The sequence below is a fragment of the Kwoniella dejecticola genome, chromosome 7, assembly GCF_000512565.2.
Source record: "Kwoniella dejecticola CBS 10117 chromosome 7, complete sequence".
In the NCBI taxonomy this organism is placed as follows: Eukaryota; Fungi; Basidiomycota; class Tremellomycetes; order Tremellales; family Cryptococcaceae; genus Kwoniella; species Kwoniella dejecticola.
This window is the reverse complement of record NC_089307.1, coordinates 867,234-893,497: the sequence shown is the minus strand read 5'-3', so window position 1 is coordinate 893,497 and position 26,264 is coordinate 867,234. Positions and strand designations below refer to the sequence as shown.

The 26,264-nt window shown below is 48.4% G+C and overlaps 10 protein-coding genes across 10 annotated transcripts; 6 read left to right on the top strand and 4 right to left on the bottom strand.

The window, feature by feature from the left end:
• Nucleotides 1–437: 437 nt before the first annotated feature.
• Nucleotides 438–4,647, top strand: I303_105963 (uncharacterized protein; the record flags this gene model as incomplete). The annotated part of the gene is made up of 13 exons (XM_065969281.1): nt 438–846; nt 989–1,172; nt 1,215–1,480; nt 1,531–2,412; nt 2,461–2,570; nt 2,615–2,752; nt 2,799–3,189; nt 3,234–3,389; nt 3,439–3,935; nt 3,978–4,047; nt 4,097–4,231; nt 4,273–4,354; nt 4,401–4,647. 13 exons carry the CDS (start codon nt 438–440, stop codon nt 4,645–4,647), a joined length of 3,567 nt encoding a protein of 1,188 aa, XP_065825353.1.
• A 176-nt stretch (nt 4,648–4,823) lies between these two features.
• I303_105962 (uncharacterized protein) lies at nt 4,824–5,492 on the bottom strand (the record flags this gene model as incomplete). Its single annotated transcript, XM_065969280.1, has 1 exon — nt 4,824–5,492. The coding sequence occupies one exon, from the start codon at nt 5,490–5,492 to the stop codon at nt 4,824–4,826; it is 669 nt and encodes a 222-aa protein (XP_065825352.1).
• A 281-nt stretch (nt 5,493–5,773) lies between these two features.
• Nucleotides 5,774–6,530, bottom strand: I303_105961 (uncharacterized protein; the record flags this gene model as incomplete). Its single annotated transcript, XM_065969279.1, has 4 exons — nt 5,774–5,852; nt 5,895–5,962; nt 6,008–6,143; nt 6,193–6,530. 4 exons carry the CDS (start codon nt 6,528–6,530, stop codon nt 5,774–5,776), a joined length of 621 nt encoding a protein of 206 aa, XP_065825351.1.
• Nucleotides 6,531–6,952: 422 nt separating this feature from the next.
• On the top strand, nt 6,953–8,030 carry I303_105960 (uncharacterized protein; the record flags this gene model as incomplete). Its single annotated transcript, XM_018409271.2, has 6 exons — nt 6,953–6,979; nt 7,061–7,261; nt 7,336–7,396; nt 7,507–7,530; nt 7,750–7,940; nt 8,004–8,030. The coding sequence occupies 6 exons, from the start codon at nt 6,953–6,955 to the stop codon at nt 8,028–8,030; spliced, it is 531 nt and encodes a 176-aa protein (XP_018261543.2).
• Nucleotides 8,031–8,117: 87 nt separating this feature from the next.
• Nucleotides 8,118–8,916, bottom strand: I303_105959 (uncharacterized protein; the record flags this gene model as incomplete). Its single annotated transcript, XM_065969278.1, has 4 exons — nt 8,118–8,322; nt 8,442–8,610; nt 8,670–8,737; nt 8,798–8,916. The coding sequence occupies 4 exons, from the start codon at nt 8,914–8,916 to the stop codon at nt 8,118–8,120; spliced, it is 561 nt and encodes a 186-aa protein (XP_065825350.1).
• Nucleotides 8,917–9,456: 540 nt separating this feature from the next.
• I303_105958 (ADP-ribosylation factor) lies at nt 9,457–10,371 on the top strand (the record flags this gene model as incomplete). Its single annotated transcript, XM_018409268.1, has 7 exons — nt 9,457–9,511; nt 9,597–9,689; nt 9,762–9,854; nt 9,914–9,991; nt 10,035–10,099; nt 10,155–10,286; nt 10,342–10,371. The coding sequence occupies 7 exons, from the start codon at nt 9,457–9,459 to the stop codon at nt 10,369–10,371; spliced, it is 546 nt and encodes a 181-aa protein (XP_018261540.1).
• Nucleotides 10,372–11,169: 798 nt separating this feature from the next.
• Nucleotides 11,170–12,481, top strand: I303_105957 (uncharacterized protein; the record flags this gene model as incomplete). Its single annotated transcript, XM_065969277.1, has 3 exons — nt 11,170–11,242; nt 11,303–12,152; nt 12,211–12,481. 3 exons carry the CDS (start codon nt 11,170–11,172, stop codon nt 12,479–12,481), a joined length of 1,194 nt encoding a protein of 397 aa, XP_065825349.1.
• A 7,378-nt stretch (nt 12,482–19,859) lies between these two features.
• Nucleotides 19,860–22,886, bottom strand: I303_105956 (uncharacterized protein; the record flags this gene model as incomplete). Its single annotated transcript, XM_065969276.1, has 15 exons — nt 19,860–19,955; nt 20,012–20,122; nt 20,172–20,328; nt 20,377–20,624; nt 20,679–20,863; nt 20,934–20,980; nt 21,032–21,177; nt 21,236–21,739; nt 21,786–21,865; nt 21,918–22,194; nt 22,247–22,285; nt 22,338–22,471; nt 22,533–22,648; nt 22,706–22,814; nt 22,868–22,886. 15 exons carry the CDS (start codon nt 22,884–22,886, stop codon nt 19,860–19,862), a joined length of 2,268 nt encoding a protein of 755 aa, XP_065825348.1.
• Nucleotides 22,887–23,420: 534 nt separating this feature from the next.
• On the top strand, nt 23,421–25,104 carry I303_105955 (uncharacterized protein; the record flags this gene model as incomplete). The annotated part of the gene is made up of 7 exons (XM_065969275.1): nt 23,421–23,423; nt 23,513–23,578; nt 23,630–24,556; nt 24,616–24,670; nt 24,892–24,944; nt 24,996–25,019; nt 25,084–25,104. 7 exons carry the CDS (start codon nt 23,421–23,423, stop codon nt 25,102–25,104), a joined length of 1,149 nt encoding a protein of 382 aa, XP_065825347.1.
• A 256-nt stretch (nt 25,105–25,360) lies between these two features.
• I303_105954 (uncharacterized protein) lies at nt 25,361–26,229 on the top strand (the record flags this gene model as incomplete). Its single annotated transcript, XM_065969274.1, has 6 exons — nt 25,361–25,410; nt 25,470–25,600; nt 25,645–25,670; nt 25,723–25,786; nt 25,838–26,010; nt 26,149–26,229. 6 exons carry the CDS (start codon nt 25,361–25,363, stop codon nt 26,227–26,229), a joined length of 525 nt encoding a protein of 174 aa, XP_065825346.1.
• Nucleotides 26,230–26,264: the final 35 nt, after the last annotated feature.

The following is a 26,264-nucleotide window of genomic DNA, read 5'->3' as shown; positions in this document are numbered from 1 at the left end:
TGATTCTCAAATGTTTACACATATCCATGACTTCGAATAGGATCCGAAAACAGCAATCGACCACCGGTTATCGGAAATGGTAATTTGCATATTGGTACTCGTAGATCCCTAGTAATGCATCTCGGTCAGGGTCATAAAGCATACAACGGTGCCTGAATCCGTTTTAGCACCATATCTTTGGTTTGTCAGCGTATACCTTACTGCTAAGCCGGATGACCACCTCATCGTCTAATTTGCACTCCCTTCATCTTCTCTTGCACAGGTCAAACATACCGGGTCTCGGTCATACTCCACGTACAGCTCAAACACACACACGCCACGAAGGCCATTCGCTGATTCAATCAATCTGTGTCGTAATCAAGATTTATGCCGCAAGGCTGACTCAGACTCTGCCTCGACCCGTTTCTTCGCTTTAGCGACCTGGGTCACCTTTTATAATGCCCGTTGTCACCAAAAAGCTCACCAATATCTTCCAATGTTCTCCCTCTGCTTCACCTCGCCTCAATGCTACTCCCAATGACACAAAGATACCGCCTATAACGCCAGGTCCAGCGCGCACACCCACACAAGTCACCCGAAGCGGAATGCCATGCTCTTGTCAGCTGTTTGATATGTTCAAGTTTATGGCTGGCGGCAACACGGACTCTGGTCTTGCAGGGCCTGAAGTGGACAGCGATGAAGACGAAGCCAGCAGCTCCGGGATATCCAAGAGCTCAACCGCTGTGGGAGATGACGCAGCTGCGAAGAAGAGTCTCGAGGAGGATAGGGAAGGACTGCAAAGATGGATAGATGAAACCCTCAAAGAGACCGAGAAGGAGAGAAACACTCTTAGCGCTAGACTGACAGGTGAGATGCAGCTCGACGATGCAAAGCTGACAGTCTTCAGCCATGTCCTTGTCCAATTTGACTTCATTGCGACCGAAGCATGCAAGAGCAAGACCCACTCTCCCGCAAGTCGCTGTCGAGCCATCTCCGGAGCTCGCCCCAGAAATCAGCGATGAGGCCTCAATAGATACTCAAGCGACCACTTCCGCCGCTATCGGAGTGCACCCTGAAGTCTCTGATGAAGAAAAACTTGCCGCGATAATAGAGGAATTCGGGGATATAGCGGGACTCATGGAGGGAGATGAACCGGAACGGATGCTAGCTGATACCAAGGGTGCCCTGTTCAAGTGAGTTGCTGCCCTATGGAAGCGCCGCTGACTGTCTCGCAGAGGTGTTATGATGCTCGGTAATTTCCACCTGACCACTCATCGGCTTCTCTTTCACGCGGTCATACCGCCTGAACAGGAATCGTCTTCCCCAGATTCGCCTGATCAACGAGGAGGACCAGATGTGATCTATGCCGGTCCAGTCACAATACATCGATCCGGCATACAACAAGCCAAGCGAGTGTGGATGGAATTGACACCGGAAATGGTCACCACTTACGCCAGTGCTAACGAGGATGACCGAGTCCGACCCATACGGAGTGTTTTATGTAAGTGCGTTCGGTCGAGGACGCTCAGCAGCTGACTTTCCCCTCCCTAGTCTCGTCCGTCCGGCAATGCGACCCTTATGATCCTAAACATCCGTGTGACTTTTATGTTTCTCACGAAACGCCCTCTGGCCTCAGAAGAACCCATTTCACCGTGGATACCGAGCAGTCTGCAGCCCAGTGGCGTCGGGCATTTGATGGGGCTCTTTACAAGAATGCCAAAGCCAAGTGGAGATTGGAGAAAGGAGACATGTCAGACGATTGGTCGTATCTTCGGTGCTGTCTTCCGCTCGACCGAACACTCATTAAAGGTGTCAGCCCTTATCATTCATTCGCAACTTTGGTCGGACTTGAAGTCAGCTTGGAACAGACAAAGCAGAAGGATGTCTGTACATTTTCAAATCAAGTTGTCGAGGGCGATATCACAACCGAAGACGAGCCTGTGCACAAGGTCAGGACACCAACAGCGGAATCCCTGAAACGCTCGTTTTCTTCTCCTCGCACACCGCCAGCAGATCGGTCAGCGTCGCCGGCCCGGACGCATTTCTTCAATAATGTTGCTCCGTTCGCTCTCGACGACACCAAATCAAATACGGGCAACCATATGGACATTAACATCGGAGTCTTCAACGAGCAAGTTTGGTTCACTAAAGCCTTGCAAACAACGGTCGCCGCGGCGACCCAACGGAAATACAAATCAGATGCACAACTGCCAGCCGTGGTTTTCCAAATTTCCGGTCACGATGTCGTTGCCACGGATGAAGATTTGGATCGATTGATGGATTCATCCAGATCTTCCACGCACTCCGAAGAATCGATTGTCATCGGCGAGGAGGAATCAAGCGGAGATATTTTGCTGCGAGCGGCACGCAAAGCAGAAAGAGCAAGCATGGCAGCCAAAGTATTCGGCTTGAAAGAGGATGAAGGAGTGTGGAGTAAGTGGAAGCCTATCATGGCAAACTTTCCGCTAACGAGTGACACAGTCAAGCGCTGTTACGTCGCATCCGGGTTTGTACCTGTTCGGGGTCATATTATCGTCAATCCCCATTATGTCTGCTTCTGGCGGAGGAACACTGTTGGGTCCGATATCAAGGTGAGTCTTCCCTGTCGGAAACACCTTATTGATATCTCCATCAGTACCGTTTCCGCGTAGAGGATCTCAAGGGTGCGACCAGTGCACCAAGCATAAAAGTCGGATTTGTAGGCATGGCTTTGCACATTCACGGGCATCGTGATCTACGATTTGAATTCTGGAACAAGGACTCGCGAGATCAAGTAAGTCAAGACTTCGAAACGCCAACATGTTGATGAGCTTTTCTAGGTAATCTCGCAAATAAACTCCTTACTTGTACATAGGCCCGAGCCTAGTTCCAGCAGCATCATGAGCGATCAAAAGCCTCCAGTTCCGCAATTCGATCCTTCGCCTTCGCCTATACCTAGAGCAGAGTCGCCGCAACCTTTGAGTGCAGACAATCACCCCGCCGACATCCTCGCGCCCAGCAGGGAAACTATGTATCAAGCGAAATCACTCCCTGATGAAGCCGTCACATACATGCCGTTCCTCGCAAACAAAATCACAACCAACACTGTGCGACTCACACCTCGGACATTTGTCTGTTTGACGATTGGTTCAAGGGGTGATGTACAACCGTACATAGCTCTAGGACTTCGTTTGTTGAAGGATGGTCACAAGGTCGTCATCGTGACTCATCGTGAGTGACCACCTTAAGCGACTGATTGCTCACAAGAGTTTTAGCCGAATTCAAAAAGTGGATCGAGGGTTATGGCATAGAGCACAGACAGGCCGGTGGCGATCCGACAGCGCTTATGAAGCTGAGTCAAGAGCACAAGATGTTCTCACCTGGCTTCTTCAAGGAATCGCTCGGTGGTTTCCGAGAGTGGCTTGACAGCCGTAAGCTTGTGCTTGAGGTTGACTCTGCAAACGCTGATCCCTGCCATAGTGCTCTATGAATCATGGGAAGCTTGTCACGACGCGGATGTGCTGATCGAGAGTCCTTCCACTATGGCCGGTATACATATCGCAGAGGCATTGAAGATCCCTTACTTCCGAGCTTTCACCATGCCTTGGACTAGAACTTCCGCGTATCCTCATGCCTTCATGGTCCCCGCCTTCGAGATGGGTCCGAGCTTCAACTACTCCACTTATGTCCTGTTCGACAATATCATGTGGAAGGCGACAGCCGGTCAAATCAACCGGTGGAGGAAGAAATACCTCGGCCTCAAGTCCACTGACATGAGCTCCCTTTCAGTGACCAAAGTCCCCTTTCTCTACAATTTCAGCTCAGCAGTGGTGCCTAAACCGCTCGACTGGCATGACGATATCATAATTACCGGGTATTGGAACCTGGAAGACAGCGACACTGACTGGTCTCCGCCTCCCGAATTGGATGAGTTCGTTGCGAAAGCGAAAGAGGATGGGAAACCTTTGGTCTATATTGTGAGTCGGATAAGGCGATTAGCAGAAGACTGACCTTAGCAGGGATTCGGTTCCATTGTCGTGCCCCGGCCTGACGAGATGACCAAGAGCATCATCAAGGCGGTGGAAAAAGGTAAGCGCATCGCTTTCGTGTGGACAATCCACTGATGAACCCCTAATAGCCGACGTCCGAGCAATCATTGCCAAGGGCTGGTCATCTCGAGGGGGCGATCCCGCCAAAGAAGGTCAAGACATTGACTTCCCAGCGAACTGTTTCGGCGTGGAAAAAATACCACACTCGTGGCTGTTCCCCAAGGGTAAGTTTGATGCGTTTTGAGCTATGCTAACTCCTCTACAGTTCAAGCAGCGTTGCATCACGGCGGAGCGGGGACAGTCGGAGCAAGCTTGAGAGCGGGTGTGCCGACGCTCATCAAGCCTTGGTTCGGGTGAGTGCCTCCCACGCCAGATCTTAGCTGATAAATGTAGCGACCAATTCTTCTGGTCCGTTCGGGTCACCAAGCTTGGTGTGGGTTTGAAGGTACCTTCGTTGCGTTCCGATGACATCGCAAACGCCCTCATCAAGGCGACAACTGACACGGTCATGATAGAAAAGGCCGCAAGGATAGGAGAGAAGATTAGATCGGAGAGTGGAGTTGACCAAGCACTCCAAGCCATTCATCACAATGTAACCAGAGCTGGACTAGACAGGCGTAATCTGAAATGGGCGTCATAGGATAGATATCTATAATCAATTGTATATAATACGTTGTACAAACGACAATGCATTCTCGGTCATCAAAGCGTTAACATCTGTCATTACACGCATAAAGTCATATTCTATCGGGCTACAGAAAACATACAACCAAGTGAAAGTGTCCCAATCGGATTGATAAATTCCAGTCTCACAAATCACGGTGCTTCCTTCGCAGATCGCCTGATCCTGGAAACAGAGTCTCCTGGTTTCCGAGCAGGTACCGTCTTCCTCCTTGCTAAGGATGAGCCCTTTGTTGCCGGCGTAGGCGCCCCAGACCGACCTTGAGCCTCCTGCTGAATGGATGGGACTCGTTTATTTGGCGATTGGATTTGGATTTGGGTCGGGGGTTTGGCGAGCAGAGCAGCTCGCGCTGACGCAGGATTGGCCGTGCGAACCTCGTAACCGCCTGGAGGCGCATCCTCGTCTGATTCTGACATCTCCATCAATTCGGTAGGCGGTATCTTCGTCTTAATCGGCGGCGAGGGGAGCAGATTTGCGCTTATATTCGGAACCGTCGAAGACGGCTGCGATGACGGTGAAGCGGGTGAAGTGGGACGGCCGGGTCCTTCGATTACATAGTAACCTCCCGCCGGAGCCTCGTCGTCCGACTCGGACGGCAGCATCATGTCCGAATCCGCCTTCACTAAAGGCGGTGGTTGAGGGACCGCTGGCTTCTCCTTCCGCTTTTTCTTCGGTTTCTGCCTATCAGCGGCGGTTCGGCGAAGTTCTCCACTCACTAATTCCATGCCCAACAAGAAATGGTCTTGATGCTCAATCAAGAACTCCAGGACCTGCTGCGACAGCACGTGTTCCTTTGGCCGCATTTGGTGCAAAGGGTGAGATAGTACTCCCGGCTGAAAGATTAGAGCGAGATCTGGCTCTGGTCAGCAGTCTCCCAACGTTGTAAGACTTACTTGGTGCCGTCATCAAATTTTTATCGGCTCTTCGAGCAAAGACGCTTAACAGGTCAAGAACATAGAGTAAGAGATACAGGTTGATGCGCGGGAGAGCCTGAATGAGACTCTTGTAAGAGGCGATTGTGTCATCCAGAGAGAGAGACCCGGAATGATTGGAAGAGAGCAGACTTCGGAAGTCCTCATAGAAGTCAACGGGAATAATAGATTCCTATGACAGTCAGCGGGGTTCCTGTCGAGGTGTGACCTACGGGCATCTGCGTGAGAAATCTGATAAGATCAGCGATAGCGCTCAATGAATGCCCAACTCACCGCCTGAAGATCGTGGCTACGTCGTGAGTGGTATATGGTAAAGATTTCCAATCTATGTTTTTGCCATACTGCGATTCATTTGTCAGCCAGGATCCCACAGGTGAATGACGTACCTTGGGCGGGGTGTCGAACAGCGTTTGTAGGTCTCGCATCCGCTTGGCTGATCCAGAGATCCGAAAAGTCCCTTCGACGCCAGTAGCATTTTCCTTCAGATACAATCCGCACTTTGCGACAACGACAGGTATGACGCTGTGCACGACGTTAGCTTGGTTATAGAGAGGTCTACCTATGTACTTACCCCCACACGTATAATGAGCCATCTGGTCCACTCGTCGAGACTTGGACAGAAGCATACTCGATAGACTCGGATAGCGGCTCGCCAAACACGCCCCGCTTGTTCGTACGAGACGATTCTGCTCGTTCCAGCCTCTCATGCTCTCTGAAACCCTTCCACCAATTCTTCAAGCCTTGGACCCGTCTTTCTCGCTCTGAGTCACGAGACGTAGTCTTCTGTATCGGTTCCGATGTGCCGAGATATGCTGGTGAATTATCGGTGTCGCCGGGTATATAGGTGGCGGCGGACGGATAGGGCACTCGACCCCGAGCTGGGTTGGGAGGTGGACGCGCAGAAACCATCGAGGTGAGGCTCCTCTCCGCGGTTGAATGCTAATCAAGCGCTAATGGTATCCGATGAGCTCGATGAGGGGGGCTAGATGGTTTCAAGGGTGTGCGTGAGCCTGTGATGCTATCTTTTGTTCACAATCACGAGGTGAGATGGGATGAGATGGGACGGGGTGCATGGGAGGAATGACAGATGTAAACAGGCCGTGACTGAGTTAAGTGCGTCATAGTTACGAGTTATACAAGAGTGCCACATTTGCGGTGATTACATAACACCGTCAAGTCAGATAGTAGTCATAACCTTTGGCATCGCGTTGTTGCTGTTGTCTTCGTCTATCTTTCTTCTCCCAATTCATCTCAATCATATTCAATCAGCAGCTCCTTTGCACTATTGTCTTCCGATACTTCACTTGCGCAACTGACGGAACACACACAGAATGGATATCGACAAGTCCCTCGACGAGGTCGGTCCAACTTTCACTTGATCGCATTACCCTTCGGTCTCAGCTCAGTCCCCTTACGCCGTTGTTATTCATTTCACGTAGATCATCTCCGCCAAGCCCAAGGTCAGAAGAGGCGGCAAAAGAGGTGGTGGTGCCGCTGCCCCCTCCGCTAGAGCCCGTTATGCTTCAACCGTACCCAAGGCTGCCGCGCAAGCTGCTGCTCCAGCTAAGCCCCTGACTGCTGAGGCCATCAAGATCATCATAAGTAACCTTCCTCAAGACGTGACGGAGGCTGCTGTCAGGGTGAGGCTCTACTCGCGAGGGTCGCCTTGCCTGCTTTCTTGTGATAAAGTTATCTGACCATTGTCATCTCATAGGATCTCATGCAATCCACTGTTGGACCTGTGCGAACCGTGCAAATGTCTTACAACTCGACTGGTAAGAGTACTGGAGTTGCCACCGTAGTTTTCAAGAACCGAGGGGATGCCAACAAAGCCCACGCTGCTTGTGAGTCGCCGTCTTGGACGGAAAGCTACTAATTTGAGTAGACCACAATAGGATGATCGACAATCGTTAGTTTGTCTCAATTGATGTCGCTCAACCTTTTCCCCGGCCGTTCTTCTCGTCTCGACCTGTCCTTTACTGGTACAAGATGACGCACAATGAGGATCAAACCCCTCCGAAGCCTTATGGGGCGTTAGAAGAGTAACGCCGAGACCCTCTCGGCACTGATGCTAGTCTCGCTTCAACTGAACTGACGAATCTGAAAACCTTTGTTGCGATATCTCCAGAACGTCCAATGAAGGTCGAAATCGCGATTGATCCCAACCAAGCGCAATCCCTCGCTTCCCGGGTCGCTGCTGCTCCCGCTGTCAGAGGCGGTGGTAATGCTCGGGGTCGTGGACGAGGACGAGGTGGAGCCAGACCTAGACCTCCGAGGCCAGCCAAGAAGACGGCTGAGGAACTCGACGCAGAGATGAATGTACGTAATTTTTTCAAGTTGCCGAGTCTACATACAGCAAGTGCTGATATCTCGCTTCACCAGGCCTATAAGGAGACTGGAACCGCTTAGAAAGTAGAACAGTCAGAATTGGTGAAGGGATTGCTATGCATGACTGTTGTCGAATCTGCTCTGGAAAAATGTATTATGCTTTTCCTGTTACATCCAGGAGCTTTTCACACCCGCTTCGTACCATGCGTTTTGCAGCGACAGAGGGTTGACGCCGAGCTCCTTTCGAGCTTCTTGGAAACGGAATATGAAATTGGCAAGGATGGCGACAAATAGTGCTAAGCATATAAGCATGGGACCCCAGAGCAGGTCTGCGTAATCAGCTACGTCCTTGTTCCTAATGAACTCACCAAAACTACCAGCATCTCGTGCGGATATCATTGTCAATCGTTTTTGGAAGATCGCCCATCCGTATGCCAGCACACCGGCGGATCTGAATGACAGTCAGCACTCTTCGTGAGGATCTCGACTTACATCAGAGCGTATGCGAATGCAAACCATCTTGCCGGAGAATCCCTGGCTCCGAAGAGTAGTCCTGAGGCGATAGTCGACAGCAGCAAGCCCATCGAGAGGTAGGAGATGAATGTCCGTTCATTGGCAAACCAGACCTTTGCTTCGACCTTGACTGGAGTTGGAACTTTCTCTAGCAGATTGTACATCATTAGTCTCTGCAACAACCATTAACCGGACATTCACACTCACTTGGCACTCTAACACGGATGGTAGGGTCGTTGATCGAATGATAATCGGTTAGAAGGGGTCGTTGAGGACTGCGAAACATCGGTCAGATCGATGCATGAGTAGCATGTACCGGTCCTTGCGTGACCTACTCGTCAGGTATTCGATCGGCTCTTTTGCTTCTAGCTCTGAGTCCTGCGCCTCTCTTTGGCAACAGCTTGAGGGCAGCCGAGGAGAATGGGTGCCAGAAGAAATCGGCAATCTGACTCATGATGGGATCGAAGTCGCTGTAGGATCGAATGAAAGCTTTGCTCGAGCGAAAGAGAGTGGTATATGATGTAGCCAAGTCACCCGGCTGATGAGTATTTGGGCAATGATATGATAGTCTTTTTGGTTGACCTCTTCGTGCGACTGGCTTGTCAAACCAATCTCACAAACGTGCATCATGTAAACATATATCGTTGGTGCCTTACTTGATCTTTCTGCATGACGTCCGCCATATGCCAAGTGCTTTATGCCACGTCAGGTAAAGGTAGACTCTACTACTACTCGTTGCCCTTGAGAGCCACATTCGGCGCCTCGAGTACCCTATCTTCAAATCGCCGCCACGTGTGATTCATTCCCATTGAATGCGTTCTGATTTCCCTCCACGCCACGTCCGACACCACCACCAACACCACAGCATCTTACCCTGTTGTTATCATAATCATCATAATCACCATCTTCAACTCAACGAAGTCTTCATCATCTCGAATAAATCGTCTGCTCAACCCAACCTCTCTTCTTTCTGACCTATAGATTCCTTCTCAATATGGGTCTCTCAATCTCAAAACTGCTCAATGGCCTTTTCGGCAAGAAGGAAATGCGTGCGTGTCGATCTTGCTTTTCAAGTCCACACCCAGCTTGACGATTCTTCTCAATATTTCTACTCACACGTGTTAATGTCAATAGGAATCTTGATGGTTGGTCTCGATGCTGCGGGAAAGACCACAATTCTTTATAAGCTCAAGCTCGGTGAAATCGTCACAACCATCCCCACTATCGGTTAGTGCCAAGCTTCTCATTGGAACACGCGATCACGCGACCGGACTAACTTTTCCTGACGTGATGCGCCAGGCTTCAACGTCGAGACGGTCGAGTACAAGAACATCTCTTTCACCGTATGGGATGTCGGAGGTCAAGACAAGATCAGACCATTGTGGAGACACTGTGCGTTGGTCCTGATTGCTCTTATGAAATGCGCGACTGATAAGGCGGTATATTGCTAGACTTCCAAAACACTCAAGGTATCATCTTCGTAGTCGATTCCAACGATAGAGAGCGTATCACCGAAGCAAGAGAAGAATGTGAGTTGCCCTATCCGGAGGGTCAAGCTGATGAGTCTAATAGTGCAACGGATGCTGAGCGAGGACGAGCTGAGGGATGCTTTACTCTTGGTCTTCGCAAACAAACAAGTAAGCATCGAGCGTGATCAGTCTTGCACAGAACTGACTGAGGAGAGCATTGTAGGATTTGCCCAACGCAATGAACGCCGCCGAGATCACGGACAAACTCGGTCTTCACTCTCTCCGACAACGATCGTGGTACATCCAAGCGGCCTGTGCAACTTCCGGTGACGGTCTTTACGAGGGTCTCGAATGGGTAAGCTGATCAGCGCGGCAGAATGCAGGGTGTATGCTGATACTTGACCCGATAGCTCTCAACTAACCTCAAGAGAAAGGCCTAAACCCTTCTGTTTGAACCTGACGAAGACATGACAATTGGATAACTCTGCTTCCCTTCGCCGTATACGCACATACACACACCCATATTTTCCTCTATTTTCTTTATATCTGACTGATGGGTATCCCGAACATGTGATTATGCACGAAAAAATGCTCATCCTCTGTGTATCATGGATTTTGTCGCATTTTGAGCAAGCGCAACTGCCATTATTGAGCATATAGAGAGATTTATAGTCATAGCTCAGTCTGATAATCAGGGTTGCAAGTGCACGTTGATAGGGCCCGCATCTGACCGAAAGCAAAATAACGTCTAGCGCGCCGAAAACTGGAAAAGATCTCGTAAAGCACGCAGGAAAAAAACGAAACATGAGAAAGCTAAGCAAGGGGCATAGGTAAGAGACGAATGAATTGGATGGATCCCATGGACTGTCAGCAGGCGAACGAGAATGCAATGGGGACGGAAAGCAAAGGAGGAGGGAGATGTATGAGTCGAGAGGGTGTAAGGCGCAGAGGTGAATAACCTTTGTGATTCCCAATGAAAAGTTTATTTCGAGAGAACCCCTCGTTTTATGTCATCGATGATTACCCTGTTACTCACCATCGAAAACATTTCCAGTACCAAAGTACTCTCTGCTCTCGTTCTCAACTCGGCGTTTGCTCATCATGCACTGTCTTTTCACGTCTCTTTATCATGCCATAAATGATAATCTGATTCTTCGCTCTTCTTGTCATTGTTCAGCAACGCCGATACACAAGTCAATACTCAATCTCGCTCACGCCGAATCAACCTAGAGAAGGGGATGGCCATAGCTGAACGGTCACCTGCACATCGCCCACAGGATGCTGAAGCGCAGCAGCCTCAACAGCCACTGGGTGAGTCGACCTTTTGCCTGTGCTTGCGTGCATCGTCCGCTCATCTCAAACCTCTCTCAGCTGTTGCAACAGAGGAGCCCAAGCAGCCTCCTCCGCAGCACCGGATGGAAGATATCAGCGCCTCGATAAATCAGCTCAGCCTAGATTCTATAGTACCCCTTGCGCCGCTCGAAATCGACAGCCCTCCTACACCTCCCGATGCTGCTATGTCGAGCAGTGGTTCGGTTTCCTCGACAGAGATCAATGATCACCTCACTCCCCTACCCAGAAATATGACTAATTCAGATCGCCCATCTTTGCTCAGAAGAAACTCGTCCTCTCCTCGCATGTCCACTCAGCCAAATTTCTCATCTCCAACCTTACCAAGCCTTAGCGAGCTCCTGGTCAGCCCCCCCTTACCCGATGGTTACGATCATGCCCAATCATACTTTCCTCCGTACCCGAAGAACGGTTCATCTTCCTCGAACAGTCAACTTGCCCTTGGCGAAATGCCCGTTGTTGCGGATACCGCATCTTCAGTACCACGCACGCCAAGTGACCCCGGTCTACCAATCAAAGCCGCATCAGACTCAGGTACATATGCTTTGCGTCGCCGAGCCAGCAAAGATCGTAGTCCTCGCATAAGGAACAAGGGCGGAGTTCTAGCGCCTCACGGCTCGTTCACCTCATCTCGAAACCGATCTTCCACCATACATTCCAACTCCTCTCGCTCCTCCATAACAGCAGTGTCGCCCTCAACGGATCCGACCGACTCGCCACAGGAGATGAGTACTCAGGAGCGAGAAAAGCTATTCAAGGCTGCAGCTTCAGGCGACCAGCTGGCGATGCATAGACTAGGCTGGCGCCCCGTCAGGCCGAATCACAGGCATACTCTGGGTTCAGCCGAAGATATCTGGGGGGCCATGTACTCGTGAGTGTATAGTACTGCTTGAAAATTGATTGCTTTGCGTATCTGACAGAACCCCTAGACCTACGAGTACGACTCGCCGGTCTTCAGGCTCTTCGCAAGCATCCTTATCACAGATCGCTCTAGATGAGACAGCATCGCCAGCTCCTTCAAGCACGCCTACACCTCCCACCAATCAGAAATCATACACGCAATCCGACCTCTTCTCAGACACAGTCAACATGACTTTACGATCCAACGCCTTGATGAAAAATCGCAATCCCAACCCCCAGGTCACCAATAGTACTGCCAGGATACCTTCTCGCAAGCCTTCACGGAAAGAGGCTGGTTAGAATGATACACAACGCAGGCGCTAAATGCAAAACTGTTCACATTGTTCTCGCCCCGTCCTTACGAGAAATCTACGTGTGCTGTGGCAGTACTGAACACCAACCGGATGCAGATTCCGCTGACTAGGCTGCCTCTTGCGCCTGAAAGCAACTGTTCCCGCCCTCGATGTCGTTGCAACTGACTATGAACCATATCAGACATCAATTGAGTAGTTTGAATACGTCCCCTGAGCCTGTCCGCCCATTCCGCCGACCCTTTAAAGCCGAAGACCTCGTGTGTTCGAGTGATCTTCCTGGCGTGTGACCTGCTGCCTTCCCAGATTGTCAATTACCACACGACATCAGGTTTCGAAGCTCTACTTCTCGATTCTCAATGGCTGATGCGACCAGGTATCTCCGAGGTAGGTCATCAGCAAGGATGATTCACGGACCTTAGACTGCTTGGAGCTCTGGTCCCCCCTTCTGACATATCAGGCGACGCACAGCTGGTCTCGCTGCGTCGTTGTGACAGTCAATCTCCCTGAGGGAGTCGAGGCCAGCCGCATTGAGCGTAGGCATACCTGCCGCTTGTATGCTGACGAGCACAATCGTTTGTGATCTTGAGCCCAAAGGCCAACAGACACCCTCATCCCGGTCATCTATGAAGAGCTGTCAAGTCGAATAAGAATGTCATCCCGTTGGCGAGTCAGGCATCGCATGGGATTCCGGCTTCAATCTCGAAAGTGAAGAAGTTTCGTTGAAACGATCTAAGGAGGAGCAGAAAGCAAAGCTGAAGCGAACCGTGACGCATACTCCCCACAGGGTCACAGACCTGCATGCAAACCTCCGGCCAACCGTGAAGGCGCGATCTTCGACCAGACTAAATCTTCAAGAAGAATCTCTTCTCCTCAACGTGGACATCGTGAACGTTACTGGGGCTCAACCTAGCACGGACAGACAGTCCTGCTGGAGCGAAGCTGATCCCAATCTAATTCAGCTTGCCAGCAATGCTCATATCACCTGTAAAACGAACCTGCACACCTGATCGCTATCAGCTATGACACCATCCTCGCAATTGTTATGACATTATTGACAAGAAGATCCGCAAAAGAGGCAAGAATGACTACAGCCTACCCTTATGTCCTTCAGCACCTTCATTAACAGCTTCTCACCATGCTAACTATTTAACGATCGTAAATCGGTAGCATCCTTCACTTCTGTGGCATTCCTAATCATTCCTAACTATACCTGAAGCCTGTAGAGCGGTCCTCAGGGGCCAAGTCAATACACCGATGCGCTCCACTCAGCTTCTGGTGCTGGCATGGCCAGGATTGATCGTATTCAAGACTCTAACACCTTCCTCGAAGGACTGGTCTGTTATTGACGATAGTGCATCTCACAGTCTGCATCAACCGACTGGCAGAAGCAGAAAGCAGCATGGTTGCATGACGATGTGACAGGGTAAAGCCCTCTGATTAGGGGCATTGGGCATGACATCTTCGTGCATGCGAGTCATTCTGCTGAGCATTCATATCCGGGTGGACGTTATAAAAAGATAAGCATCTACCGGGTCTGTCAGTCATGACATATGTTGTAGGTATTCCCAAATAGAGGTCGCTCGATCTCGGTCGTCTTAGGTATGTGTGGAAGAGGAGAAAGAGAAAGTAGAATTCCAAAATACGAAGGTTCTCGCAAGTGTTCAGCATAGCTCAAGCTTTGGTTCCTGCAAGAGACAAAGCGTTTGTCGCACATCATCCAAAGCAAACACACTAACGGTCCCAACTGGGCTACTTTCCAATGAATTAGTTCCGTTGCCAACACAGTGGTCCCCTCACCAGCAAAAATGGTCTCCGTCCCAATCACGAGGTCTAAGACCGATTTAGTTGTTAGTCTGAACAGCGGGAGATGGTTCAAGAACTGTCTGTACAAAAGCAGAACTTTCTTGGAGAGGTGTGTGAGTGTCTCTCTTGTCACGTCTCTTCCATGTTCCTTTCCTATCAGGTTCCCAAGCGGTAAGATCATTAGTCTCAACAGCCAAACCACCATAGTCAACTTTTCTTTTCAGCGCGGATTTAGCCTGATTGTCACAATAATTCAGCCTAGCTCCGGTCTTGTCATGTACAAGACACACCGAATCTGGTACCGTGATTCCTCAGAGACTCCAACTTGGATCTAGTCTAGAGGCTCTCCTGTGATATTGATAGAATCTCAAGGATTCAAGTGGTTCTGTGATAGGTCCTTAGCGCTTTTGGGAAAGGTTCTCTATACACCTGCAGGTAAGAGGATGAAACAACCAGAAACAATTGACAATTCCTGGAAAGACCCTCGCCCATGTACACTGCCAACTGCCCAAAACCCATCCCGCGACCAAACATAATGTCTATCTATCAACAACAAGGTTCATCAGATTCAAGCTGGCAAGTATACGAACTTGCAATAGCATTCATTCTTGTTGTTTACACCACAAAACTACAATAAAAAATTTTCAAGGGGAAAGACTACACCTCTGTCCTGTTTGGCCAGGTCTTTATCTCCCCTGTCAATCCTATCTTTCTCAAGATACACGGGCACCTTGTTGTCAAGCTTCCAGCTTCTTTCCCATCCCCTGTCATTGAATCTATATCACTTTGATTGGTATCCTTGCATTTTTGTTTTCTTATTGAACTGCTCAACAACAATCTGCCAATACATATCCCTGTCCAGCATCCTTACAAATTCATCTATTCCACTGCATTCCATATGATGATGCCAACGGATATACTGTTGGTACTTGCCCAACTGTCCAACACTTCTGCTACTGGAGGTGAAAACCTCCAACAACAATTGCAACGCTCAAGTCGGCCTATTGATTGGAAGGTGAAATGGATCAAAAAAAATGTTTGACCATATAGAGGTCTACCATATGTGCTTGTCCATTCTTGGTCTTCCATGCGCGATATATCCTACATAGTTATCCGTGTATGGTCATCTGTCTGTGGTAATTCTATTGTTTGGTGTAGTATTTATGTAAGCATTGCCAGTGGAATTTGGTACCAGAAAAAAGTAGTTGTGGAGCCAAGCTGTGACACTGGTGCTTGGGGTCATGCTGTTGATGAAGAAGAAATCCCAGACCAAGCTTCAGGCAGGACCCGGTCCCTAGAATAGTCAAAGGTTCAATTGACAGGCGTTCACCTAGAGATCGGTGGACTGCAAAGATTCACAAGCTATGGTATGGTGCTGAATGAATATGTGTCACTCATAAGATTGTGAAGGTGGTCAGATGGCGTAGGGATAGTCTGGAAGGATTGCTCAGACTATGGTGAAGTAATTAAAGTTATGATAGTATAAACTAGATCAAGGAGTGTGGTAATGTGAAAAGAATGAATTGATAAAGAGTGTGGCTGTTTAAGGATAGGGAGCTGACTGTTGAAGGAAGGCGGTGAAGTTGACTAGTTTGACTAAAATTAAGGCAGAATCTGGCCTTTATTCATATACCGTTCCACTATCTTGTTGTCCCGTTCTATTGTTTCAGAAAGAAATTATCATTCAGAGGTCTGGTTGAGCATTTTTCAATAACAGATTCTCAACAAGACTTAACAACGATGAGAATTTTAACAAGGTCACCAATTTATCTCACAATTATCTCCTTGATGATTCCACGTCATTATCTTACCGTTTTACTTCTAATTTGTCATGTCATGACAATCCTACACTTCACTTGAACAGACACGTTGGCACCTTCATTGATTTTACAACATCTGCCGCTGCTCAAGCCACTTTAAACTCAGATTGGGTCAGAATAGAAGATGTACAGAGCAAGCGTCAGCCAATCAACTGTACGTACAAGGTCATAGGCGGGGTTCCATTATCCAGACCAAGCGTACTCACGATTCGAAACTGCAACGGTAATTCACGCAGCATCCAAGATACCTCAGACATACCCGGTTCAAAGTCAGAAATCTGGTCACGCTCTTCCGAAAAACAATCTCATTCATCAGCAATAACACCAAACACCAACAATGTCGCCCAAGGCCAGATAATTCTCACAATCCACCTACAATCCACCTTCAGTTTCAATTCAAGCGAGGCTCTTGCTCAGTGTCACACATGCTCAGTCTTCCAATCTCATTCGGATGGAGCTTTATTTGGTTTAGTCTTCACCTAGTAGGATCATTGATTCGACTGAAACAGACTAGTGCCTCACAAAGGTTTTTGACACGGAACGGCACTCAACTTTTGTTAGCCAAACAATGAGCCTAAGAACTCAGTGATAGACTGGTACTACTACACAACTTATCACAAGTCCCCAAGTTGTTCTGCAAATATCGCCGTCATACAAATTCCTGACAACATACAGTGGATATATGGCTGACAATGCGATAGCCCGATGTCAAACACCCATTGGTCAATCGATTGATTGCCCTTTCAACAACCGCCTATACACCATGCAGGGGAATTCTACCTCCCAGTTCAGCGGTCTTGATGCCTCAACTGCCTCACGCTACTTTTGGCTCTGCTGATGAGGACACCCAGATGTCAGGTCAGTGACCAGGCGGGCTGGAGAAGTGGAGACAAGAGGATCATACCCACCTGGCTCCCGGGCAAGATGAGCGGTATCACCTGGGCATATTGAGTGGCATCCAGACTTAATAATTCAGCCAGATCTGCTATCTTCATTCTGGGCTGAAGCGGCAAAGGATGTTGTCCTTTTACTGGTAATCCAAAACAGACAGATCCATTTTGTTCCCTTTTGCAACAACAAAAAGCTGAACTATGCAAGACTTTCCTCATTTGGGGAGAAGATTATCTTGGCAAATGCCAACACCAGATAAGTCACAACCTGAATGCAAAGAATTTCGCATAATAGGATGAAACAATGAAAGCTGCGATTCCAGCTACAGCATCTATGATTTTCAGGACAGAACAATAATAATTGCAAGAGATAGTGTTATCAAAATTGGCGAGAAATTTGGCACCGCTTCAAGAGCTTGCCATCAGCGAGAGACGCGGAAAGTTGTCTTTTGTTCAAGCCAAAATAGACACAATGTCCCTCCTGCTCCTGCCGAGCTATCTACAGAACAAGTACTACGTTGGATGAGAGAACTTGGTGTCATGATCAATACAAGGATCAATGATTACCCCTCAATCCCAGGAATGAATCAAATAACGGATGATGTAAGGGTGTCAAATAATCAAGACGTGCCAAACAGCAACTCAGGTACGGAAATGACTTTGCGGTCCTTTGGCACGAATAGTCCCGGAACATGAGACATGACAGCTACGGTCCAAGCGCTAGCCTGCGAGTCAACAGAAACTCCTCAAGTTAAACGGAAAAATACAAAGTCTGGAAAGTTTCCAAAAAAAGCAGCAAAAATGCAGACTCTTACAGCCAAATGACAAGGAAAGTTAATGGCAGGACCGGTCAAAGTACAGGGCTAGTGTCATGTCGACAAACGGCTACAAGCCAACAATCCCAAATGAAAGTCGAAGACTATCAACGATACTCAGCATTCTTATCGATAAGTGCTTGTATTACGTAATCCGAAACAGCGTGACTGGTGACACGAGAAGATAGCGCCCAAACAATATCAATTTGGTTGTCAACAAAATTGAATGTAATCTAATAGTTATGGAAGGAACCCTAAGGAAAACACAGAACTGTGAAGGAGGCTGGACCAAGTAGGGGACAGACACATCGTTATTGGACGAGCTTGATAGTAAATAGACGTCAACAAGACTCAGGAGAAGTGAGATAGGTCCAATGGACAGGAAGGTGGCTGGACAATGGATGATTTTACAAAAACACAAGTTGAGGATTTAGAAATTGCAGAAGGAGAGAAACACCTAGACAGACAACTGAGATTCTAGTATTTCCCCTTGGCAATTTGCTATTGTAGTCTTCTAGTATAAACAACAAGAATCAGGGCTATCTCCAGTATACTTGACAGCTTCAATTCAATCGACCTTGTTGTTTCATCTAAAGAGACCTATCAAAATAACATCAAACTCCTTTGAATTCCATTGAGAATACAAGAGTCCTGAAGGGATCCTCTTAAATAATCTTGAGTAATGTTTGCGCTGCGTTCTGGAGACACCAGAACTGGAGCTAGGCTGAATCATTGTAACAGCTAGATGGGTGGCCAAAGGGCTGTTTTGGATTCTTGATCTCAGCAAGCTCTATGGCAATTGCTAAGACCTACATCTACTGGCACTGATCAATTAGTCTGACCTAGAGGTAGATCAAGTGAGGTGCATTGGAAAAAACAAGTCTATTTGGACCCACTTGAAGGAAGCAATGTCCCTTCACACTGATGTCCAATACTCTTCAAGTCATTTTATGGTCTCAAAGAATTGGACAACCACCAAGATGCTTCAAGAAGAAAAATTACACTGAACCACAAGTCCAAGGCCTGAAGCCAACCAGAACCCACCCTTGTTTCTATGTCAAAAGGCATGAGGGGATGCATCTTGTGCTTGCACTCATTGTGGACAATCAAATGACAGCTGGCAGCTCAAGAGCAGCTTTGCACAAGTTCAAGGAACTCATTTGAGTTCAGACAGTATTTGATTTGTTTCTCAAGAATACTAACACTAACCGAAAAACCACTAGTCAGGTTCCAACATGTCAGATTGTGATTTGGCCAGATCTCCTCGACCACCTGTTGTTAAGCTATCCCTGCAGCCAACCAAGAGCACCAAAAAACACAACATCATCCATATTCCGAAGTCACCTAGCCAGCCACATATTCAGGACGCTTGCCACGTCAATACTAACTTTTCGACTTCGATATTCGACTTGTATTTTACTCGTTTACGGTGCAAAATCATAAATCTGGCATGGCTCGTCCTTCGGTTGATGCTGCATTCCTTGTATTGTGCCGTCAATCAGCTCACAAGTAGAAGACAGACACCGGAAGTGACAGTTTCCGAGGTTGAATTCTGTCGAAAAATGTCCATAAGCAGCTGGCAAGCTCTGACTGACCAAAATTATCAATCTGTGGAGACCGGATCGATCTGCTCTTATACTGGTTTCTGACTCGAGCTGTCTTACTATGACGAAGGCCGAAGGATCAGACTGTCAAAGAATCGCGAAAAGTCTTGAGGTATACCTGATCATGCCAAAGAGATCTGACCGTAGCATCTTTGACCCTTGGGGCACACCTGACAGCAGTGCGATGATTGCTCATATATAGGTCATGAAAACATCCGTACATCTTCGTCTTTCTAGGTGCACACAACTTGTTTGTTCAGCGAAGCAGATTGACGACTCGGAATCGACCCTAGGTAAGTCCCCAAGGGCATACCAGTACTCGTTAGAACAGGGGACCGCCTCATCGCAGGCAGGCAACAACTGGACATCGTGAGGAATTGGCAGAAAGAATACATGTTCTACGTATCATACATACAGATAGCCCATACAGATCTAGTATGGACTATCAACGATATCACTGTGTGACTGCCTGATCTTGCGGACAGGCGTTGATAAGGATGCACGAGGTGCAAGCGACGAACGAGTCGGCTGTGTGAAAACGAAAGGTCAGTGAGTTGGCGAAAATCTGCGTTCAAACGACCCACCTTGGCAAGTTCCTTCTTGTTGGCCATCACCACGTTATGTTCCAGCGCAACAATGATATTCTTATCCGCTCCGAACTTGAAATTGTCTGCCACTACACGAGAATCGTATTGCTTTAAGGGTGGTGTCAGCAGCGTGCGTGTATCGACCGGAGTAACTTACCTTAATTTGATAGTCGTCGATACGCCCTTGCTTGAGCCGACGGAAATTCCCTGCCAGAGTCAGCGATGTCGATAACAATCTGTACTCACAAATGACAACATATTTCCCGGTGGATGTAACGATTGTCTTCTCCGCCTCATTGACGCCGGTGTTAAATCTATGTTGCATCAGCGAAGACCCTGTACCAGCCGTGTGCTTGACCTACCGAGCGGGCGTGAATGAGACAGGATCCTCCATATAGGCCACATGCTCAGGTTTGAGCTGCAAACGTCTTGGTATAGGTTTACTATCGGCAGGGAAGCTTCGATCAAAGCCAAGAGAGCCTTTATATCGGCCATCGCCTATGAGCGTATCGATCAATAATAGATAGGTCTTGCAAGTGGCGACAAGCCATCGTCCATCGGCTGAAACATCGACGCCTATGATCGGGTCTCCCAGGGCGGGAAGAGCGGTCTACAAGGTGCGCTTCAGTACGATCCTCACGTTGGATTTGATAATGATAAATACCTTAGCGTTCTTGCCGATTTGGTCGAAGAGTCTGATGTCTCCCTTATTGCTAGCCACAGCCAATTTGCCGGATTCTGTTGTGGTTGCCGCTGAAAAATCATTCTTGGTGGCATATTGCTTGAATTGGCTGTCAACTAACTTGTTACCGGAGACTCGAGGGTCGATACGGAAAAGACCGTTATGAGCTGCGGACATCTTTGGAAATCAGCAAAAAAATTCAAGTTCAGTAGCATTCGGGGTAAGACAGAAGCTGACAGTGTCCGATGAAAGTCTGTTGTGGATTCATTTGCGCATACTTGGAACTACGACCCTGGGTCAGCGTCTGATAGCACTCGATGTTCAGCGGGACTTACTCTGGGATGATATTGTTCACCTCCAGTGAATCGGAAACCTTCCACTCGTCTACCACTTTGCCATACTCTAAGTCCATTCGGTATACTGAATTCTGATTGCTTGGGTCCAAAAGTAGCATGTCGCCGTCTTGATTGTGCAGCATCATCTGTTTCGAGTACACCTCAGTCTATAATCACGTAGCTACCTCACTGGAATTTGCTTACCTTTCTAGGTGAGAAGGCTTTACCTTCCAGATTCTTGACTCTGTCTATTGCAGTTCGGAATCGCATTTTATCATCCTGATGAGCGAAGACGCCGATCATGTCGCCTCGGGCGACGAATGACATATCGTTTTTGTACCCCACTGCAAGTTGCTGATTCTTGGACCCGCGTGCGAACGCGTCTACGTCAGAATCTTCGGATTCGGACTGACCTTCTTCGCGTTCATCTGCGGACGCGTTGTCGGCATCGTCCTCTTCGTCTTCCGAGTTTGGAGGACCATCTTCATCGTCGGGTTCCGCCATTTCTACGTCCTCGTATGCATCTTGAATGTACCTCTGTTCATCTGTTTTCGCCTTCGCATAGCTCGCCTTGTTTTTGCCTTCCCACATATAGATAGTGAACTTATCCTTCCATTCGCCAAACACCTTGGGATCAAATCGTAAACACCAAGTCATGCCTGGTAGCCCTTCGGTCTCGCGAAACGTAAACATGAAAGCGTGATTGACCTGGACAACTGTCAGCGACAAGTTGTTTTCGTATTATTCAACGTACCATATCGAATCGAGGGTTCATTTCTGCATCGATTGGTGCCGAGATAAAAGGCGTTGAATTATGGCGAACAATGATCCAAGCTATGTGGCGATTAGTTGCGAGTCGTTCAGATTATTCTGGATATCCACTGACTGTCGTAATCTCCGTTCGATGCTAAATCCGCGTTGACTTCTTTCTCCTGGATCACGAAAACGTCGGTCTCAAGGTCAAAGAGATACAGCTCAGCTGGTGAGCGATGTAAGATTGGAACGTCCTTGAAAGGGTCTTCTGAGATCGTGGGATCAGGAGCCTCCTCCTCTGTCACGTTCAGGTTGTTCGCAGATTCTGAGGCAGGACTGGTTGTAGAGCTTTCGAATTTGAGAGCTTCAAGCTCAGCATCGGTAGCGTCCTCGTGAGAGCGGCCATATTTCTGCTCTGTCAGTCAAGCTCCCGTTGTCTTCTAGACTCACTCTCTCAAATACGCAGTGAAGAAGAGTCAATTCGAAAAGCCCATTGGTGGCCTTTGTGACGCTCTGAAGGACGTTAGCTGCAGTTTGCAGGCAGCTAACTCACCTTACTAGATACAAACTCCCATAGATCCCCTTCCTCGCCACTCAGATCCCTCCATGAACAGGTCGAATCACCATCCAAAGTGCCAAAACGGAATCCGAGGGCATGATCGATGAGGAACACTCGCTCGTCATCGGCTGTTCCGGGTTAGCTACAGGAGACCGAGCAGCAGGCACGTCCACGATGAATCACACCTACTTTCGGCGTCTTCATCCAGCAATTGTTCCTCGCCTTCCTCATAAGCACGGGTGACAACTAATTGATACTGATACTCCACTCCAGTCCTTCTGATCGTGGCAACGGCATCCTGAAAGCTGGATGGGTTTGGTCCTCGTAAGTTATCTCGTCCAGGAGTGTCATGATATACTCACATGCACTCTCGGGACCCCTTGATACTATTAGGTCGGACCAGGTATAGCTGTCCTGCCGGTATCTGCATCAGTTCGGGATTCGCTGGGTTTCCCCACATCTTGCCCAGCACTGAATGACAGTTATCAGCCGAGGGAGCGCATAGGTAGGATGATCTGACGCACATGACTTGAGCACAAACATTGTATAACGACGATGGACTGTGAGCGAAGTGTAGATGAAGAAGAAACAGTGGGGATGATCTGTTTATCGAATGGCGCACTGCTGTACACGGCCATGCGCGATCGATGAATTCCTCCCTCGGTTATCTGTGTACGGCGAGCGAGAGAAAATCGATGTTGTGGCTTGCAAAGTTGCTTATGACCAGGAAGGGAAGGGAGAATAGTGAGTGTAACAATGAGCAACATGACATGACATAATTGGGGTTGGAAGATAAACAATTTCATCAAGCTGGGTGGCAACAGCACACTCACGGTGACCGTGGACATCGCGTGTTTGTTGCATGACCTTACGTAATACAACGGAGAACAAGTCAACGCGCGTTGTATGGAAAGTGAGCAGCTCATCATCATCATCATCCAGCTTCCTCATCATCATCATCATCATTATTACCAAACCCCCTGGCATACACTCATACCATTTATAATTGTCTAGTCGCTATTACCGTCACAGGCATTACTGTCCACTCAATTCTAGCCGCTTAACACAGCACAAAACATGGTAAGTCAATTCAGGTCTGGTCATCACCCTTACTCGGCTGTATCACTGTTCAGGGTTCATGTGCTGATCTCAAAATAATGCAACAATAGGGTCAAGCTCCGTCCAGCGGTGCACCCGGGGGAGGCAAGAGGGATCCTAAGGATAATAAAGACAAAGTATGTTGGATGATTCCGCGCGTCGAGGGATCTTGCTGATCGAAATACCAGAAATCGAAATGGGAACCGCCAATACCCACCCGTGTCGGAAAAAAGAAGAAGAGAGGTCCTGATGCGTCATCTCGACTTCCGGCAGTCTACCCAACTACCAGATGCAAGCTGAAGATGCTCAAGATGGAGAGAATCAAGGATTATTTGCTGATGGAAGAAGAATTTGTTGCCAATCAAGCAGCATATTCCGGTGAAGATCGTACCGCAGCCGATCGCACGCGAGTCGATGAACTCCGAGGCTCTCCAATGGGCGTCGGATCACTCGAAGAAATCATTGATGACGATCATGCCATCGTATCAGTTGGAAATGGACCGGAATATTACGTCGGAATCATGTCTTTCGTTGACAAAGATCTCCTAGAACCTGGCTGCTCGGTGCTCCTGCATCAGAAGACTCACGCTGTCGTTGGTGTTCTGGCCGATGATACGGATCCAATGGTCTCAGTCATGAAGCTCGATAAAGCTCCAACCGAAAGTTATGCAGATATTGGTGGTCTAGAAACCCAGATTCAGGAGATCAAAGAATCGGTGGAACTGCCTCTCACACACCCCGAATTGTACGAAGAAATGGGTATCCGACCACCAAAGGGAGTCATTCTCTACGGAGTACCCGGTACCGGTAAAACCCTCCTCGCCAAAGCAGTGGCCAATCAGACATCAGCTACCTTCTTACGTATTGTTGGTTCCGAGCTCATCCAGAAGTACTTGGGAGATGGCCCAAAGCTCGTGCGAGAGTTATTCAGAGTCGCAGAGGAGAATGCTCCCAGTATCGTCTTCATTGACGAGATCGATGCCGTCGGTACCAAGAGATATGATTCCACTTCCGGAGGCGAGCGAGAGATCCAACGTACCATGTTGGAGTTATTGAATCAACTGGACGGATTTGACACACGTGGTGATGTCAAGGTAATCATGGCGACTAATCGAGTAAGTGGCTTTGATTCATCTACGGGTCGTTCGTTGACCACCTCGCTCTGCTCTCACAGATCGAATCGTTAGACCCAGCTTTGATCAGACCAGGGCGAATAGATCGGAAAATTGGTGAGTCAAATGACCGCAGACAACAAGCTGACTTGACTAGAATTTCCCTTGCCCGATGCCAAGACCAAACGACACATCTTCAAGTTACACACTTCTAGAATGTCTTTATCCGACGATGTCGATTTGGAAGAACTCGTCATGACTAAGGATGACCTTTCTGGAGCGGATATAAAGGCTGTCTGCAGTGAGTTTAGTTGCTCCAGAATGCCGCTGATGATTAGCCGAGGCTGGTCTTCTGGCTCTTCGAGAACGACGAATGCGAGTCACAAAAGCCGTGAGTCATAGTATTTGCCTGAATGCGGATTACGCTGATGAACATTCGTAGGATTTCACCACCGCGCGAGAAAAGGTGTTGTACAGGAAGGACGAAAACACTGTGAGTGTAGCTCTCGCCGACCCCGCTAACAATGCAGCCCGCCGGACTTTATCTATAGGAACGGCATGCGATATATGTTTGAAGATGTGTCAAATTGGCACTAAGGTGGACTTGTGGATATGTAGCAGCAGCATTTTCAGTTTATTTGTTATGCAATCACATAGAAAAGAATTACATATCGCCAGAGTCGTGTATGCCCATGACCTCCACTTTGAACTCGCTGCAATGGCCACCTTCTTCCCTTTGTTTGAATTGAAAACATATATCGTCAATTCCCACTCGTCCTACCTATCTGAAATCTGACATCGCCCGTCATGTTCAGCAACAATAACACTCGTGCGCAAACATCGACAGCCACTCGGCGGTGCGTCAGCTTGCCAGAGTCCGACCTCCTTTTGCTGACCAGGATTGACATCTTGTCAGGTTGATGAAAGAATATCGAGACCTTACAGCAGATCCGCTGCAGGACACAATCACGGCTGGACCCGTGTCGGAGGATAACATGCTGGAATGGGAAGCTCTCATACAAGGGCCCGAGGGAACACCGTATGTAAGTGCAATTACTCAACGACCGATCGCTGACGTGATCAGGAAGGAGGTATTTTCGCGGCCAAACTAGTGTTTGTGAGTTCACCAAGAGCACTTGATGTCAAATCCAGCTAAACTCCGTGTCAAGCCCCCCGACTATCCACTCAATCCATTCACAATGACATTTGATCCTCCTCTGTTACATCCCAACAGTGAGTAAGGGAGCCTACAGCGGTGAATTCGGCTAAATTGCTTCATTACAGTCTATCCAAACGGAGTCGTTTGTATTTCTATCTTACACCCCCCTGGCGACGATCCTCTCCATTATGAATCGGCTTCGGAAAGGTGGTCACCCGTGCAAGGCGTCAGAAGTGTATTGCTGAGTGTTCTCAGCATGCTTGCCGAGCCGAACATCGAAAGCGGAGCGGATGTCGAGGTGAGTGCCAACTGAAATTGGGGTCCACGGCGTTTGCGCTGTCACTCAGAAACACGTAACTCCCATGCCGTGCGGTCTGCAAGTGCCATGACTCTGATGGTCATTTATGTGAAGATCAGCTGACAAGGATGTGATTAGTGTTGCAAGCTGTATCGTGACAATAAACCGGAATTTGAGCGAAGGGTCAGAGAACAAGTGAAAAGCCTATTGGGTATATAGCATGACAACCAATGTTCTACAGACCTGAAAATATG